Source organism: Citrus sinensis, chromosome 5, assembly GCF_022201045.2.
Source record: "Citrus sinensis cultivar Valencia sweet orange chromosome 5, DVS_A1.0, whole genome shotgun sequence".
NCBI lineage: Eukaryota > Viridiplantae > Streptophyta > Magnoliopsida > Sapindales > Rutaceae > Citrus > Citrus sinensis.
Window position 1 is genome coordinate 16,233,987 of NC_068560.1, and position 17,780 is coordinate 16,251,766.

General features: G+C 34.8%; 1 protein-coding gene, 1 long non-coding RNA gene and 1 other non-coding gene across 3 annotated transcripts; 2 read left to right on the forward strand and 1 right to left on the reverse strand.

Annotated features, from left to right (window-relative positions):
- Positions 1–1,874: 1,874 nt before the first annotated feature.
- LOC127902279 (uncharacterized) lies at positions 1,875–9,079 on the reverse strand (the record flags this gene model as incomplete). Its single annotated transcript, XM_052441128.1, has 3 exons — positions 1,875–2,369; positions 6,875–8,233; positions 8,477–9,079. Coding segments are annotated over 3 exons (2,457 nt in total), but the record flags the coding sequence as incomplete, so codon positions are not given.
- Positions 8,670–8,776, forward strand: LOC127902825 (small nucleolar RNA R71). The gene has a single exon (XR_008055463.1). It is a non-coding gene; the product is annotated as a small nucleolar RNA R71 (small nucleolar RNA).
- Positions 9,080–13,547: 4,468 nt separating the features above from the next.
- On the forward strand, positions 13,548–16,539 carry LOC127902756 (uncharacterized). Its single transcript, XR_008055319.1, has 3 exons — positions 13,548–13,755; positions 13,833–13,910; positions 16,327–16,539. It is a non-coding gene; the product is annotated as an uncharacterized LOC127902756 (long non-coding RNA).
- Positions 16,540–17,780: the final 1,241 nt, after the last annotated feature.

Consider the following 17,780-nt stretch of genomic DNA (forward strand, 5'->3'; position numbering starts at 1 on the left):
ATGTAACAAAATAAATTACACATTTAAAAGCATTTATAATATTTTGCCCAAAAAAATTGAAATAACATTATTTTTCAGATTTGAAAACATTTACACAAACTAATTTTGTTATGAGAAACAATTGATTTTCAAAAAAACTATAAAAACACATGTACTTATAGTAGTATCAAAATAATCATAATAACATAATTTTTCAGATTTGAAAACATTTACACAAACTAATTTTGTTATGAAAAACAATTGATTTTTAAAAAAAACTATAAAAACACATGTACTTATAGTAGTATCAAAATAATCATACTTATCCAGTATATTAGGAATGAAGTTACTTACCTCAACAAAAGAATTTGATCTAACACACCTCTAAGCCTCTAAGAGCCTCAAACACCTCTAACACAAACCGTTACGATTCTCTCATAAACATAGGTTTGAATCCTAGGGTATGAGTAAGAGAGTAATGAGCAGTAGAGAAAAAGAAGAAAACGTCGTGGACTTAGGGTTATGGAAAGGGAAAAAGTATGAACTTATAGAGAGTCTTAAGAAACTCTATTAAATTTAGAAAAATAAATCTTTTCCAAAATTACCCCATGAATAGCCCTATTTATAATTTTAATATCCTTATCAATACTGGTTATAGAGCCATATATGATTTATAATAAAAGTCGAATTTCCATAATTTAATATAATGGAATTTGGCGTTACAAATTCTCCCCTCTTTAAAAAAAAATTCGTCCTCAAAATTCAAAGATACCTTATGGATGGAAGAATTGAGGATACTTCTCCAACATTTCTACATCTCGATCCCATGTGGCTTGCTCAACAGAATGGTTCATCTAATATACCTTGACTAAGAGAATTACTCTAGTCCTTAATACTTGTTCTTTTCGATCAACAATCTCAATAGGCTGCTCCTCGTATGACATGTCTTCTGACATTTGAATTGATTGATAGTCTAGCACATGGGAAGGGTCTGCTATACTACATGAAACACATTGTGAAGCCTAGATAGAATCGATGGTAAAGTTATGCAATAGGTCACAGGATCAATTCTCTCTAAAATCTCAAATGGTCTAATGAACCTAGGGCTAAACTTCCCTTTCTTCTCGAACCCAAACACCTCTTTTTATAGTGATACCTTCAAGAAGACAAAGTCTCCTTTAAATTCTAACTCACGTCAACGATGGTTTGCGTAGCTCTTCTGTTTGCTTTGAGCTGTTCGAAGACGTTCTCTAATCAACTTGATTTAATCAACAATAATCTGTACCAATTCTAGACCCAAAAGTTTTCTCTCACCAACCTTATCCCAGCAGATTGGGGACCTACACTTTCTTCCATATAATGCCTTAAATGGTGCCATGCTTAGACTTGAGTGGAAGCTATTGTTATAAGTAAACTCGATCAACATTAAGTGTTCTTCCCAACTACCACTCAAGTCTAGTACACAAGCTCGAAGCATATCCTGAAGGGTTTGGATAGTCTTTTCAGATTGTCCATCTATTTGTGGATGGAAAACAGTGCTGAATCTCAATGTCATCCCCAACTCTTTATGTAAGCTAACCCAAAATCTTAAAGTGGATCTCTATTAGACATTATTGATACCGAAACTCTTTGAAGCCTTACTATATCTTTAATGAATAACTTAGCTAGTTGCCCCATATTGTTTGTACTCTTCCTTACCAAGAAATGAGACGATTTCGTCAATCGATCAACAATTACTCAAATGCAATCACATCCTTTCCCAGAATGAGGTAATCCGGAGACGAAATCCATTGTTATGTTTTCCTATTTCCATTAAAGTTTCTACTGGTCTTTGATGTTCAACTTCACTTGTTGGCAAACTAAACATCGAGACACAAAAACAGCAATATCTCTCTTCATATTCCTCTACCAAAAACTCCCTTTAGATCACGACACATCTTAGCACTACTGAGATTCATGCTATAAGGTGATTCATGATCTTCCCTTAAGATGTTTGCCTTGAGCTCTTCTTCTGCCGGCATAAAAAGTCCCAACCATAATACATCTATATTGGCAAGTTTGAATTCCAGCTTATGTCCTTTGTTCAACCCTTTACGGATTTTATTAAGTTCTAAGTCGTTCTTTTGAGCTATCTTAATTTTATCAATTAGAGTGGGTTGGACTATTAAATGTGCTAATAAGTCTACTTGCCCATGAGTAACTACCTCGATCCCACAACTCCTCAAGTCCTTTACCAAATGAGTTTTCATGGTGATAAGATGTGACATGTACCCAGATGATTTCCTACTCAAGGCATCAGCTACCACGTTTGCTTTACCGAGATAGTAATTAATAGAACAGTCAAAATCCTTCACCAACTCCAACCATCTCCTCTGCCTCAAATTCAATTCCTTATGAGTAAACAAGTACTTTAAATGTTTATAATAGGTAAAGATCTCACAAGTCTCCCCCATACAAATAATGTCTTCAGATTTTTAGAGCAAACACTATAGCAGCCAACTCCAAATCATAAGTCGGATAGTTTTGTTCGTGACTCTTTAACTGCCTAGAAGCATACGCTATAACCTTACCATGTTGCAGTAGAACATAACACAAGCCTTTTCTAGAGACATCACTATAAATCATAAAACCTCTACCATCAGAAGGGAGAGCTAAAATAGGGCAGGCACCAAATGACTCTTGAGCTCTTGGAAGCTCTTTTCACATGCCTCATCCCAAGTGAACTTTATGTCCTTTTTAGTCAAATTGGTCAATGGTTGATGGGTGTCGAAGCCAACAAAAATAAATTCCTACTCTAAATAAATTGTGTATAGTGATTGAGCAGGGTCGTGTCCACAGAGATCGGTAATTATTTAAATCCTTTTAAAATGCAAAACATAAAATGGGGTTTTGTTGAAAATAATAAAAATCAAATTAAAATAATAAGAATGCAAATTAAAGTTGTAATTCAAATTGGAGAAAGCTCTGGTTGAAGGAATTAACTCAGCTTGATTCGACTACTGATCATTGATTCAAATATAGATTATTATTACTTATGAATAGACCGGTTATAGCTATTGAGACCCTCTAATAGCCAATCTCTCCTTAACTAGTCGATAACCAAGGTACGACCGTTGGTTATTTCCCTAATCAATGGACAACTCTAGATACGATCATAGGATTTAATCAATTGACAGCCTGAAAAACCAGAGAGACCCAAATCCTAATCAACACATATGATGATTCATTTAAATTAGATTGTTTATTCTCACAACACAACTCTCTGCTATGTTATTTGTCACAAACATCAAATTCTTCATACGATGAATCCTTTAATTGACAATAGATTAAGTTGATAATTAAATAGTGGCCAATTACCTAATTAACAAACATAATCATGAAAATAATTCAGAGAATAAACAAATACCCAAAAAGTAATAAAACAATTAAAGCACAAGAAAGATCTCACAGTAGTGATGAATCAAAGCTTCATTAACCTTCAACCAGAAAAATGGGTTTAGTTCCTCATAGAGAGAAGAGAAAAATTAGATCTAGGGTTTCTTTTTCTCCAATCCAAAAAATCCCCCTTTTTCACAATAGATTCCTCCCTTAAATACTCTCTCTCTCTTCTCCTCTAGAATTCTATTTAAAATAAAATACTAATATCTGAAATATTAAATTCGTAATTACAAAAATAACCAAAAATACAAAACACGTTAAACTAAAAACTGCAGGTTCGTAGTTGACAGCACGCGCCCACGCCTTATCAATAAAGTTCTTCTGACGCTCTAAATTTCTCCAAGAGAACAATCATCTTTAAACATCATCTTATACCTCAATTTTATCACAAATCAATAGAATTGCACCTACAAAAGTAAAACACAAGTAAATCATTATTATTAAGTGCAAAACATCGATATTAAGAGAAGTAAACAATGCAAAACTAGTGCATAAATTGCACTCTAACAAATTCCCCCACACCAAGATGATGCTTGTCCTCAAGCATATAACTCAAGATTAATCCCAAATCTCCACTCAATTCTCATCTCAACTCATCCAAAAATAATTTTAAGCAAGCATACCTCAAGAAATTAAGTCAATCAACATTCGAGAGACAAAGATTTTAAAGCATAGAATCTCATAAGATAGAATAAGAACATTCAACCACTAAGAAGATCCATTCAAAATTCAAGTGCAACAAGATTTAATAACCCTCTCAATGACTTCACTCCATGCACTCAAAGTGTTTAGGGTATCATTTATGCACTCAAATCAAATCAAAGAATGCTATTTCCATAAGCTTGCTCATATATCACATCTCAATCCACAAAACATGAATAAAATGCAAAAATCTAAGGGTCTTAAAAGGGTTGTAATGGGGTTAAATAGGTTAAATGAAAAAGAAAGGTCTATGAAAGAAAAAAAGATCAAAATGAGAAGAATGAACTCATTGAATGAACTTATGATATCAAAATGCTTATTTCTACTCAAGTCACCACGAATGTAAACATTTTTTTTTCTTCTTTTTCTCTTTTTTTTTTGATTTTTTTTTTCGATTTTTCTTTTTCTATTTTTTTTCTCTTTTTCCTTTTTTTTTTTTGAATCAAACAAAAGAAATGAACCTTGCACAATTTAATTCAAGCATAATGCTTGTTGATCTAATTGAGAAACTTTAATACAAGGTAGAAAGAGCAACAAAATATATACAAAATATATCCACACAATGAGTCCAAAAATCTCCTTAAATTGAGGCTCAAAAAGAAGAAAAATGGTTAAGTAGACGGAGAGAATTAGATGGGTAATGGTTAAGGCTCAAACAAAGATAGTAAATCAAGGTCTTCGGGTAGAGAAAAAAAAGAGAAAATGCAAGAATAGAAAAATGGTAAATGGTTTGCCCTTATCATTTTAATGAAAAAAATCCCGTAATGTGGCTTCAACATGCATAACAAAGCAAGTTCTAGAATAAACAAACTAAGATTGATATTCACATAATAAAAATAATTAGAGCAAAGTGGTTGCTCATAGGCTCAAATCCTCACAAAGTTGGTAAATTTGCCATCAAATCATGTACACTCTTCAAATGAATCAACCATCAATAGTGGTGTAGAATGGGAAGAAGGTATGAGTGAAGGAAAGGTAAAAATGATAAGAAGTGAGAAAGATGTATGTAGTAATATGAAAGGTGAAAGATAAAATGTGAGTGATGAAAGAGTATGATAGAATAAAAATAGATGTAAATAATTTGAGATAGATGGGAAAAAAGTAGTGAGAAAGAAAAGAAAAGAAAAATAATAATATATGAAGCATACTAACTCCAAAATCATTTAAGGATGAATATAATGAAAATAGATGAGTAGAGTGAAAATAATACTTCCAGACATCAATAATGCAAAAATCCCTCCCCCACACCAAGAACTTACATTGTCCCCAATGTAAGATAATTAAAGCTCACATAAAAATTAAAGCGTAAGGATAAAAGATTAAGGGCAAAAAGAAACTTCCCTGAATTGTGAGCTTTGATCTACATAATGTCTATGGGCTTGGCGGAAATGGTGGGGTAAAACCCACACTCTCGAAGTATGCGGCCAAATTCTGCTCCATCTTGTCACAGATTTCGATTCACGCGGCTGGAATGCAGGTCGTAGGCTGGTTGCGGACTATTGCTGCTCGTTGGGGGATTGCTGGTGCGCGCGCTGGTGACGCTTGTTGCGTTGCGTGCTCGGGCTGGGGCTGGTTCGCACTGCGCTCGCAGCTGGGGCTGATTCGCGCTGCACGCTGGTGCTGCGTTGCGTTGCGCGCGCGGGACTGATGCGCTGCGCGATGGTGATGGCTGGAGCTTGCTTGATGGACGCGGGATGGCACTGATTGTGTTGCGTGCGCGCGCTGGGGCTGCTGGATCTGCGCGCTGCATGGGCTGTGTTGTGCGCGAGAGCTGGGCTGACGCTGGTGCTGCGTTGCGTTGCAGCTGTTGGTTGCTAGTTGCACACTGCTGGTTGCGTGCGGGATGCTGCTGCTGCTTCACGAGGGTGATTGCTGGATTGATTTGCGCTGTGCGCGCGGGCTGCAGCTGAGGATCTGCGTTGCGGGGCATTACTGCTACTGCTTCGCGGGATGTGTTGCGCGCACGGTTGCTGCTGATTTCGCACGATGGTGATGGCTGGGGCTTGCTGCGTTGCGCGCGGCTGCTTTCGCTGGTGGGACTTCGTTGCGCGTTGCTGGGCTGCGAGACACGGGATGCTGGTGCTGCGCTCACGGGATGGTGCGTTTTCCGGCAGTCTGGTTTGCTGCTGGTGTGCTGCAAGCGGCTGGAGAAGAAAACAAGTTCTGGAAAATTAGGGATTTGGTGAACAGTGAATAGTGAACAGTGATTTTCGATTTTTGGTTTTTTTTTTTTTTTAAATAAATAAATAAATAAAAAGAAAGAAAGGAACGAAAAAATAAATAAATAAATATTTTTTTTTTAGTGATGAATCACTTTGAGACACTAAAAATTTCAGAAGTACTTTTCTAATAAGTACGTGGGCACGCCTTATAAAAAATTTTCTTCTGACCAAAATAAGCAAACACATTAAATTTCAGAAGTACTTTTCTATTAAGTACGTGGGCACGCCTTAAAACTATGTTACTTTAAAAATTACAGAAGTACTTATTAGCTAAGACGTGGGCACGCCTTATCAAAAATTTTCTTCTGACCAAAATAAGCAATTTTTTTTTTTAATCAAAATTAAAAGAAGATATAACAAAAACCAAAACAAACAAATCATTTGGGTTGCCTCCCAAAAAGCGCCTTTGTTTTATGTCTTTGGCTAGACACATTTATGCATCAATCTCCATAATTGGGACTCTCGAGAGCCACATCCTCCACAATATTCACCGAAAAACCTTCATAAAAAGGTTTTAAGCGATGACCATTAACCTTAAAAACTTTGTCAGAGGTCGGGCTCCGAATCTCAACTGCACCATGAGGAAAAACATTAGTAACAATAAAAGGTCCAACCCAACAAGAACGTAATTTACCCGGAAAAAGTTTAAGCTTAGAATGAAAAAGAAGAACTTTTTGACCAACAGAGAACTCCTTTCTCAAAATCATTCTATCATGAAATGTCTTCGTCTTTTCCTTGTAAAAAATTTCCTGCGCTATAGGGTTAATAACATCCACAGAAAATACCGAATGTTCCTCACTAGGATATTTCATGGCATCATTCATATTGAATTCTATAACCTCTCCATCAAACTCCATAGTGAGAGTCCCTTTATGTATATCCATTTTAGTCCTAGCAGTCTTAAGAAAAGGTCTTCCTAGCAAAATTGGGACAGAATTAGAGGAGTTATCATCTTCCATATCAAGTACATAAAAATCAGCAGGAAAAACCAACTCATTAACTTGTACTAAGACATCTTCTAATACCCCATCAGGATATGCATTAGACCTATCAGCTAGTTGAATTATCACGCCAGTTTCTTTTAATGGACCAACATTCAAAGATGAATAAATGGAACGAGGCATGACATTAATAGAAGCTCCTAGATCTAACATAGCCTTTTCAACTCTAACACTACCAATTTTACAAGGGATAGTAAACATACCTGGATCCTTGCACTTAGGAGGTAGTTTCTTTTGGAGAACTGCTGAAACATTCTCCCCCATGTGAACTTTTTCATCTCCTCTTAATTTTCTCTTGGAGGTGCACAGTTCCTTAAGGACTTTAGCATATCGAGGTATTTTTTTTATAGCATCTAACAAAGGAATATTTACCTCAACCTTGCGAAATGTCTCAAGGATGTCTTTATCTTGTTCCTCCTTCTTGGATTTCGCAAACCGGCTTGGAAAAGGAGGAGGTATCACAATAGGTAGGGGTTTCGCTCTGGTGGGTTCTGCATCTTGAGATTGAGGCATCAATTCATTCTTCTCAAGCTCATCTTCTACATGCTTTGTCACTTTCTTACTAGGCTCTTGCAACTCCGTCCCACTTCTAAGGATGACAGCACTAACGTTTTCCTTTGGATTCACCTCAGATTGTGAAGGCAATCTCCCTAATACTTGAGACTCCAGACGGCTCACTGTAGTCGCCAATTGACTCATTTGGTTCTCCAAGTTCTGAATGCTTGCTGTAGTTGCCTGCTGAAATTGTTGAGTGTTAGTCGCAAGTGATTTAACAATTTCTTCAAGAGATATACCTGACTTGGAGTTTGACTGTGGAGGTGTTGGTTGTCTTGGTGGATACTGTTGTGGGAATCCTGACGGCCTAACTCCATAGCTGAAGTTCGAATGATCCTTCCATCCCGGATTGTATGTTTGTGCATAAGGATCATACCTCCTCTGAGGCATGCCTGGAAATCCTCCAACTGCATTGGCTTGTTCAACGGGTTCTTCTTGAAGTGTAGGACACATATCAGTTGAATGACCCATATTGTAACAAATACCACAAGTCTTCACCTGTTGCACATTACCTACAACAAACTTTTCCACAAGAGAAGTGAGTTTATCTAAACGTTGTTCAACAGAAGAAATATTTACCTCATTCACATTCCTTAAGGTGGCATCTTGTCTGCTGCTAAATTGTTGTGCATTGGCAGCCATATTTGATATCAACTCCCTTGCTTGAGTAGGAGTCTTGTTCACCAACACACCTCCACTAGCAGCATCTATCATACTCCTATCCATCAATGATAGTCCTTCGTAAAAATATTGAATAAGAAGTTGATCAGAAATCTGATGCTGAGGACAACTGGCACACAATTGTTTGAATCGCTCCCAATATTCATACAAAGTCTCCCCAGGAAGTTGTCTGATCCCACAAATATCTTTTCTGATGTTGGCAGCTCTTGAAGCAGGAAAGTACTTCTCGAGGAACTGCTTCTTCAAACCATTCCACGTTGTAATCGATCCAGGAGGCAAGTAGTATAACCAATCTTTAGCTAGCCCATCTACAGAGAACGGAAAAGCACGCAGCTTAATCTGCTCTTCAGTCACGCCTTGTGGCCTCATACTTGAGCACACAACATGAAACTCCTTAAGATGTTTATGAGGATCTTCACCTGCAAAACCATGAAACTTGGGTAATAAATGAATAAGACCAGACTTTAATTCAAAATTTACCTCCAAATCTGCATATTGAATGCAGAGTGGTTGTTGATTCAAGTCTGGTTCAGCTAACTCTCTAAGAGTTCTTTCTACAGGTGCAGGTCTATCCATCACTTGTTCTTCTGAATCGCTAGATGATTCAACTAAATCAGGTACTGTGTCTATTTCAGAAAGCAAAGGCGACAAGGATCGTTGCTTAGCTCGCTTAGTCTGCTGTCTCAGCTGGCGAGCTGTCTTCTCAATTTCAGGATCAAACGAAAGTGTACCTGTACGAGAAGAACGAACCATACACCAAGTAAAACGTAAAAAGGATTAAATAAATGACACCAATCCCCGGCAACGGCGCCAAAATTTGATGGGTGTCGAAGCCAACAAAAATAAATTCCTACTCTAAATAAATTGTGTATAGTGATTGAGCAGGGTCGTGTCCACAGAGATCGGTAATTATTTAAATCCTTTTAAAATGCAAAACATAAAATGGGGTTTTGTTGAAAATAATAAAAATCAAATTAAAATAATAAGAATGCAAATTAAAGTTGTAATTCAAATTGGAGAAAGCTCTGGTTGAAGGAATTAACTCAGCTTGATTCGACTACTGATCATTGATTCAAATATAGATTATTATTACTTATGAATAGACCGGTTATAGCTATTGAGACCCTCTAATAGCCAATCTCTCCTTAACTAGTCGATAACCAAGGTACGACCGTTGGTTATTTCCCTAATCAATGGACAACTCTAGATACGATCATAGGATTTAATCAATTGACAGCCTGAAAAACCAGAGAGACCCAAATCCTAATCAACACATATGATGATTCATTTAAATTAGATTGTTTATTCTCACAACACAACTCTCTGCTATGTTATTTGTCACAAACATCAAATTCTTCATACGATGAATCCTTTAATTGACAATAGATTAAGTTGATAATTAAATAGTGGCCAATTACCTAATTAACAAACATAATCATGAAAATAATTCAGAGAATAAACAAATACCCAAAAAGTAATAAAACAATTAAAGCACAAGAAAGATCTCACAGTAGTGATGAATCAAAGCTTCATTAACCTTCAACCAGAAAAATGGGTTTAGTTCCTCATAGAGAGAAGAGAAAAATTAGATCTAGGGTTTCTTTTTCTCCAATCCAAAAAATCCCCCTTTTTCACAATAGATTCCTCCCTTAAATACTCTCTCTCTCTTCTCCTCTAGAATTCTATTTAAAATAAAATACTAATATCTGAAATATTAAATTCGTAATTACAAAAATAACCAAAAATACAAAACACGTTAAACTAAAAACTGCAGGTTCGTAGTTGACAGCACGCGCCCACGCCTTATCAATAAAGTTCTTCTGACGCTCTAAATTTCTCCAAGAGAACAATCATCTTTAAACATCATCTTATACCTCAATTTTATCACAAATCAATAGAATTGCACCTACAAAAGTAAAACACAAGTAAATCATTATTATTAAGTACAAAACATCGATATTAAGAGAAGTAAACAATGCAAAACTAGTGCATAAATTGCACTCTAACAATGGTGTTGCCAGGCTAGAAAATCCATTCACAAAGCGCCTATAATAACCTGCCAATCTTAAGAAACTCCTTACTTTGGTCACACTAGAAGGCGTCCCAATTCACAATGACCTCCACTTTGGCTGGATTTACCGAAATACCATCATTCGTCACTATATACCCCAAAAACACCACACAATCAAGTCAAAACTCACACTTTTGCATAGAACTTCTTCTCTCGTAATATTTCCAATACAATCCTCAGGTGCATCTCATGCTCCTCGTTACTTTTAGAGTAAACCGATATCTCATTAATAAAGACAATGACAAACTGGTCAAGATAAGTTTGGAAAATCATATTCATCAAAACCATGAACGCTGCAGGTGCATCACATGTTATAACATTAGTTACTTATTATATGACTGACATGATACTTCTGATATATTTTAAAATTTTTAATCCACCAAAGTTCATTTTTAGTTATTAAGCTTTTTATCTATGTGAGCCTCTCAGCATGTTCCCCAACCTCTTCACGTGAAAATATTTCTATGTACGGATACAAGCTTTTCTAGATTGTGAGTATTCCAAAGCAATCGTAATTGAAAAATAGCTGGTTCGTAGAAAATGACAGTTTACAAAGCTGGCCCTACTGCCATACATACAATGATGAAGACCTTTTTGCTTTATGTCAATTCCTCCAAGTTGAGGCACGCCCATGCCCTCAACAACCTTGAGGGCATGGGTTCAAGTCCCAGCGTTCGCACTGTGTTAGGAATTGATTCCCCTATATAATGAGGGTTAGTTGTCTCCCCACATTGGGGTAGAATCGATCTCCCTCCAATATTAATAATGAAGGTTATATTCGAACTGTGCTATAATATGATTACTCAGGAGAGTCCCAATTGATTTCTGATTATAAATATTAGTAGAACTCTGATTATAATATATCAGTGTATCAAAAAAATTTTTCCTCTAAGTTGAAATCTTTCTCGGCTTGGGACGCTTCCAACATATAAAGTACTAGGTTAGATGATTTTAAAAAATGTCAAAGTCCTTTATCAAATTTCATTTGCATTCAAGACCAATTCCCTTTGATGAAAATCAATAATTACAAGACTTTCCAATGAGACATTATTACATCTTCAATTCTCAAAAAACGCCAGAATATTAATTCATTACATATAATCACGATATCTCATTAAGACGCATTAATAAAAAATATCAAAATACATACAAAGAGCAGACACACAGATGATGAATTTACTCATCTTTATTAGTATTTGAACTTGAGAGACAGAATGAAGTACATCTCAAGAAGATCATAAAGATGGAAACCGGAAGTCCTTTGCACATAAACTTTGAAGAAACTGGAAAACGACCTTATTCCAGATAATATACAGCAGAGTGACCTAAATTTTCTTCAGTAACTATAGAGAAAAATATTATTTTGCATGCATTTCACGTAAGTGGACCAAACTAGTCCCCTGTTGGTTTATCAGACCACGATTTTTATGATGCCATAGAAACCATCTTCTCAAAACACTTCCACAATGTGAGAAATTTAGGCATTAAATTTCATAAACTAAAACCTCCAAATGTCAAAAAAAAAAAGTGGGTGAGAAACTCAGTAGAATTAACAACTTCTCAGACTCGTGAAAAGGTGAGAAACAAATGATTTTTATATAGTTGTTCATAGCTAACTTTTGATGGTTTAATGATCTGTAGATTTTGTTTTATGTTATTCAAGGAAAGATATTCGATTGTTCCTAAGAGTTCATAGGCAGGGGCATATATGCATGATTTGATATAATTCTTGCAATTTCTAAGTACTTGCTCTTTCCATCCCTTCTAAGTTTTGAAAGAAAGGTCGAAATAAACAGAGAAACAGGACAAACAGAAGAAGACTGAATTAACAGATAAACAAAGATGGCAACTAACAAATGGAAAAGTTCTCTTGTAATCAAACTATAGCAAACAGATGACACCATTACCATATATCTTAATGGGTAGATTGATTCTAAACATATATGTTAGGATACATTTGGTTGTTTAATAGTTTGAAATAAGGAGGATGAGATGGTTTCCACATAAAAGTGCTGGCCCTTTCAATGACATTTTCAAGGAATTATAAAATTCAAAAAAAAAAAATAGCACATTATAAAGCCACACCGTCAAAAAAATAAATAAATAAATAAGTGAAGACCAAACTAAGTCACTAAGACCTTTAATGATATAAAATAAGCATATAAATCTCAGAACAAAACATTAAAACTCATTCCAAAAGTAAAAATAAACTAATGGCGTATTCCAAACAATTTAGATGAAGCGATAAAACAAGGCAAGAAATCAAATAAAATGAAATGAAATTGAATTAACTGGGACTTTGTTTTTCAAATTCACAACTCGCTTGTAATTAAAGTAAAATGCCAATGCCATTAGGACATATACATCATTGAATAAGATGAGGACCCCTCCAACAGCTGAAAGTAAAATTTTCATTCACTAGTTTCAATTAAAAGTAAAGCACACAGATTTGCAGGGAAGCAAGAGATTTAATAAATTTAACAACAGCAATTTAATTTGACAGGACTTCCATACAGTAATGAAGTTAAAAACTAATGATTAACGAATTTTTGTAATTGAATGAATAAGATTCTCTGATTTTGGATAATTGAATGAGTAAGATTCTCTTACTCTTGTGAAAATATCAGTTTTAAATAGGGTACAGTTTCAAGGTATCCCATCTGCCAGTACGTGATCATAAACTTACTTTATAACAAATATCTGATCTATTTGGTACATTTTATTTAAAAGAGCAAATATTCTAAAATATTTCCACTGGAGATAGTGAGTTATTCGTACCTTCTCAGCATGTAAATGCTGTATGATTGTGTTAAACTTGTAACAGCCAGTTGCTTTTGTGACCGTTTATGTGACGGCTAGACTGCTCTCACTTATGTTACTAACCACGTGACGGTAGAGAGCCAATTGGCATACTATTATTTTGACGGTAGAGTTTTAAATTTGTTTCTAAATAGAAAACTATTTGCTGGAGTCAATATTTTGAAGACCAAAGTCCCAAATTCTCTCTCGTGCCTGGCCAGCATCCTAAACCTTACTGGTAGCCGGAGAATAGCGTAAAACGGCAGCGATCTTCTTCTTCATCTTATTCTCTCTCTCATCGTTTCAGGTAAGCTTGTGATTATGAGTTTCTTCTCTTTCTTAGCTTGTAATTATAGGTTTTGATTTCTTTAATTCGTTTTGTAGCCATTAATGTCAATTTTTGTCCCACCGGCAATTTTTTTTGTTCCTAGAAGTTGAAGCCCTTCTGTTCTTGTGCCATTGGTGAGTTTGCTCACTCAAATTAATTTTGTTCTGCGGAATTTACAAAGTTCAAATGGATTCATTTGGATTACTATTGAATTTAGCTTTCATTTCAACATTCATTCTAATGTTTTACAATCATGTATTTAGATTTACTTTAATTTTATGTTTAAAGCTTCTACAATGAATAGCGGAGCTTGGGTTTTAGTTTCATTTTCTAATTAACTTGTTTTAGTTTATCTTATATGCTCGCCAAGTGCTTGTTATATTGTCTGATAAGTTATATAACATTGCTGATTCTATATTAGTAATGTCATGTTCCATTTTCGGAAATTATAACACAAGTTTTTACAATGGCTTGCATCTACAAACTGAATTGACTTGTAGAGTAAGAGCTTGGATTAGTGTTATGTTCTTGAATAAATGAAAGTTCATATTGTGTAAGAGCATGTAGATGTAAAGCATCACTACCATTTCTACAAACTGCTTTCATTCTGTTCAGATGCTCCTCTTGAACTTTGAAAGGTGCCTCATTCAAGTCCTAGCTAGAACTACTAGCTCTGATTGCTTAAGTTCCTGTGCTAGCTGAAACAGATTTATTTAATTAATTAATTGTGTATGTACTAATTATATTGAAAGTATATGAAGAAATTGTTTAACATGAATGACTTCTAAATGACTTAAAAGCCTAAAGGATATGTGAAATAATGATCATTTCACTTGAACGAGCCTATTAATACTTGTATGTCTATGATTGTCAATCTTGCTTAAGTGTTTCAGTTAAGTGGTTTACCTAACAGGGAAAAAAATTTAATGGAAAACTTTAGAGTTCTAACAGAAATATAGTTGACTGCAGATATAGTTATTTTACCGTACATAAATCATGTTGTCCTATTCTCAATGTCCTACGACCTATTTTATTTTATATGGTCATTCATTTTTGCGATGGTTTTTTGAGCTTATGAGTATGGAAATAGTGGGATTTGGTGTGGCAAACAAAAATATACATATAATCAAGTTTCTTAATCATGTATATTGGTTTTGGGTATGAATGTTTTCCTATTCTAGTTCTAGGCAAAGTTTCTTCATTTTGGTCTTCAGATTTCCAGTAGGTTAAGTTAAGCAACTATCATAACTAGCTAGCTAGTTATTGCCTGCCTTGTCGCCATTACCAACGCCATTACATTGCATGGCATAAGGAATAGTAACTAGGTGATTATTGGTGATTCGTTCAGTTTATTATTGGCCAAACAAACATATTCGCCTTTACCCACAACTTAGTTTGATTAGTTATTAGATAATAAAGAGCCTTAATCTATGCATTTCTTTATTATTTTTATTTGGTTTTTCTTTCAACAATATTGTTGATTTCTTATAAAAATATTGATTGGTTTTTAAACACCTAATCATTGGCTATAATGAAGCTAATTAAAACTAAGGCTTTGGATCAATTTCTGTTAACAACATACAAATGAGCATAACCACCCCCCTCCCCCCCCCCCCCCCCCCCACACCGCCAAAAAAAAAAAACAAATAGGAAGACTTTGCAAGATTCACAACCAGGTTACATTTAATTTATTAATTGTGTGTACGTACTAGTTATTTGTTGATAGAATAGGAAGAAGTATTTTAATATGAATGACTTAAAACTTATTGTTCAGTAAACATAATGTGCATCAGTGCTAGAAAATGTATTTATTGTTTGTAATTTTTTATGGTTTTGCTTAAGAAATGAAATGTGAAAAAATGCTACATTTTATTAGGAATAAATTGAAGAGATTTATGATTTTTATGTGTTATTCAATCAGATTCAATTTTAAACTTTTGATACATGCATTGAAAGCTTAAACTCCTTTAAGAAATTATTAATAGACACATGTTTTATTAGTGTCATCTTTTGGATGATAGAGAGGATCTTATGTCTATTAATAATTCTTGAATTATCTAGGCTTGGACAGTTTGGTAATGCATAGATTTCTATGGTAGCTAGTGCCTGAAATTTTTTTCCCACGTAAAAATGGGTTTTTCAGCAGTTGCTCCTCATGTTCCCTGGGTGCATACTAGACAAATGGGTGTCATGTGTTGTTTTGGCATAACACATAAACACTCATATATCTATGTCGTGTACTTGAAGAACTATAGGGAGATGCTTCCGAAGTTTCTATAAACGTAGAGGAAGACTTTAGATACTTAAGATTGAAGAAACTTATGCATTCTTGAGTGGGATATATAGGACCACTTACCTTTTGTAAATATGAAGGGAATGTTGGATATATTGATGGGAGTGGAGGAGCTGAGTGGGATGAATGTAATCGGTTATGATTTTGCTGAGTCGACTTGGTTTTGAGTCTTGTAATTTTTTTTATAAATGGAGTACTATCTCCAATGTTGGTTTATAAATATGTTTCAGCTGGCTGACCTAATTTTTTGTTTCTAGGTAACAGGCTTTATATATCTGTAATTGATAGCCAAGTGAAGTTCTCAGCAGTGGGTGAGGATATTTCTTTACAGAAGGTATTGCAAACTGTTTTTTAGATTAATTATTATTGTATATATACTTTAATTTTCACATCTTTTTCTCTGATTCTTGTGGCTTTGCTTGCTTCCATATATATAAAACCATAAAATTGTATAATAATTTTTTTTATTATATTGCGAAACTGCGCACACATGAAAATATCTTGTTTAGTAGTAGAAATGAAGAATTAAAGTGATTTATTTAACTAATTTTTCTAGTGCAATAAAAGGAGATAGTCATGGACCAGAGTTGGGTTGGTTTGCCAAATAGATATCCAATTCATATACTGATGGGGGTCAAAAAATTTATAGATTTTGCATTTGAGAATGTTGTTGGTGATAAAAGAATTTATTGTCCTTCTAAGAGGTGTTGTAATATCGATATTTCATTATAAGGAAAGTGGCAAGAGACCATATCATTATAAATGGCTATTGGTTAAAGTATTAAAACTGGATATTGGAGGGTGAGCCATCTTCATCTTTGAAATCTAACTAAGAAACAGGTTAGTCATGACTCGGGTAGTGATGCTAGTATGGTTGGAATGATGCATAATGCATCACGTAATCAAATGTTCAAGTCACACGCAGCATTGATGGACTATCTCCGACTTTCTAGCATATGCCAACTTGTTTGGGTGGAGTATTAAAGGTAAATAAGCATTTCTTGTTTGCCAACAAAACACTAGATCTAATTGGTTGATACATAGTAGAAAATTGTCACGTGGGTCACCGTCGATTTTTACCAACAAATCATAGGTTCCGAAAATATAGAGCCATCTGATAAAACTAGAGAGTGGGGACAAGCACCTTCTCGGTTGTCTGGAGCTGAGGTGAAAAAGCAGTTCAGTAATGTACTTACTGAGTATAAGATTGAAGATTTGAAAAGAGGAGAATGAATAAAATGAAAGAAATGATAAGATTACTTGGAAGAAGAAAAGCATTTTCAATGAACTAACGTATTGGGAGTTCAATTTGATTCATCATAATCTTGATGTCATACACCGTTTTGATTTTTGTTATGAACTCAGATCAAAAGTTTAATGTGATCAAAATTTCTTTAAAATAGTGAAAAAGACTCCTCCTAATAATATGGAAGATGGCTATAAAAGATAATTTCTTAAAAGTTTAATGTGATCAAAATTGCTTGTGAACGCAAGGGTTTTAGTTACACTGTCAACGCTGTCAATGTAGTGATACAATGAAGATGAAGTAAAGCATTAGTAGAATAATGAAGTTAACCAGTAACAGAGTAAAGCAAATTTTATTCCAGAGCATGAAAACTTTTAAACAGTAACACAGCTCTTATTCCAGAGGCTGCACACGAGTGACCTGAATCTTCTTCAGAACTTTCAAATTTTATCATGCAAAGCTTTC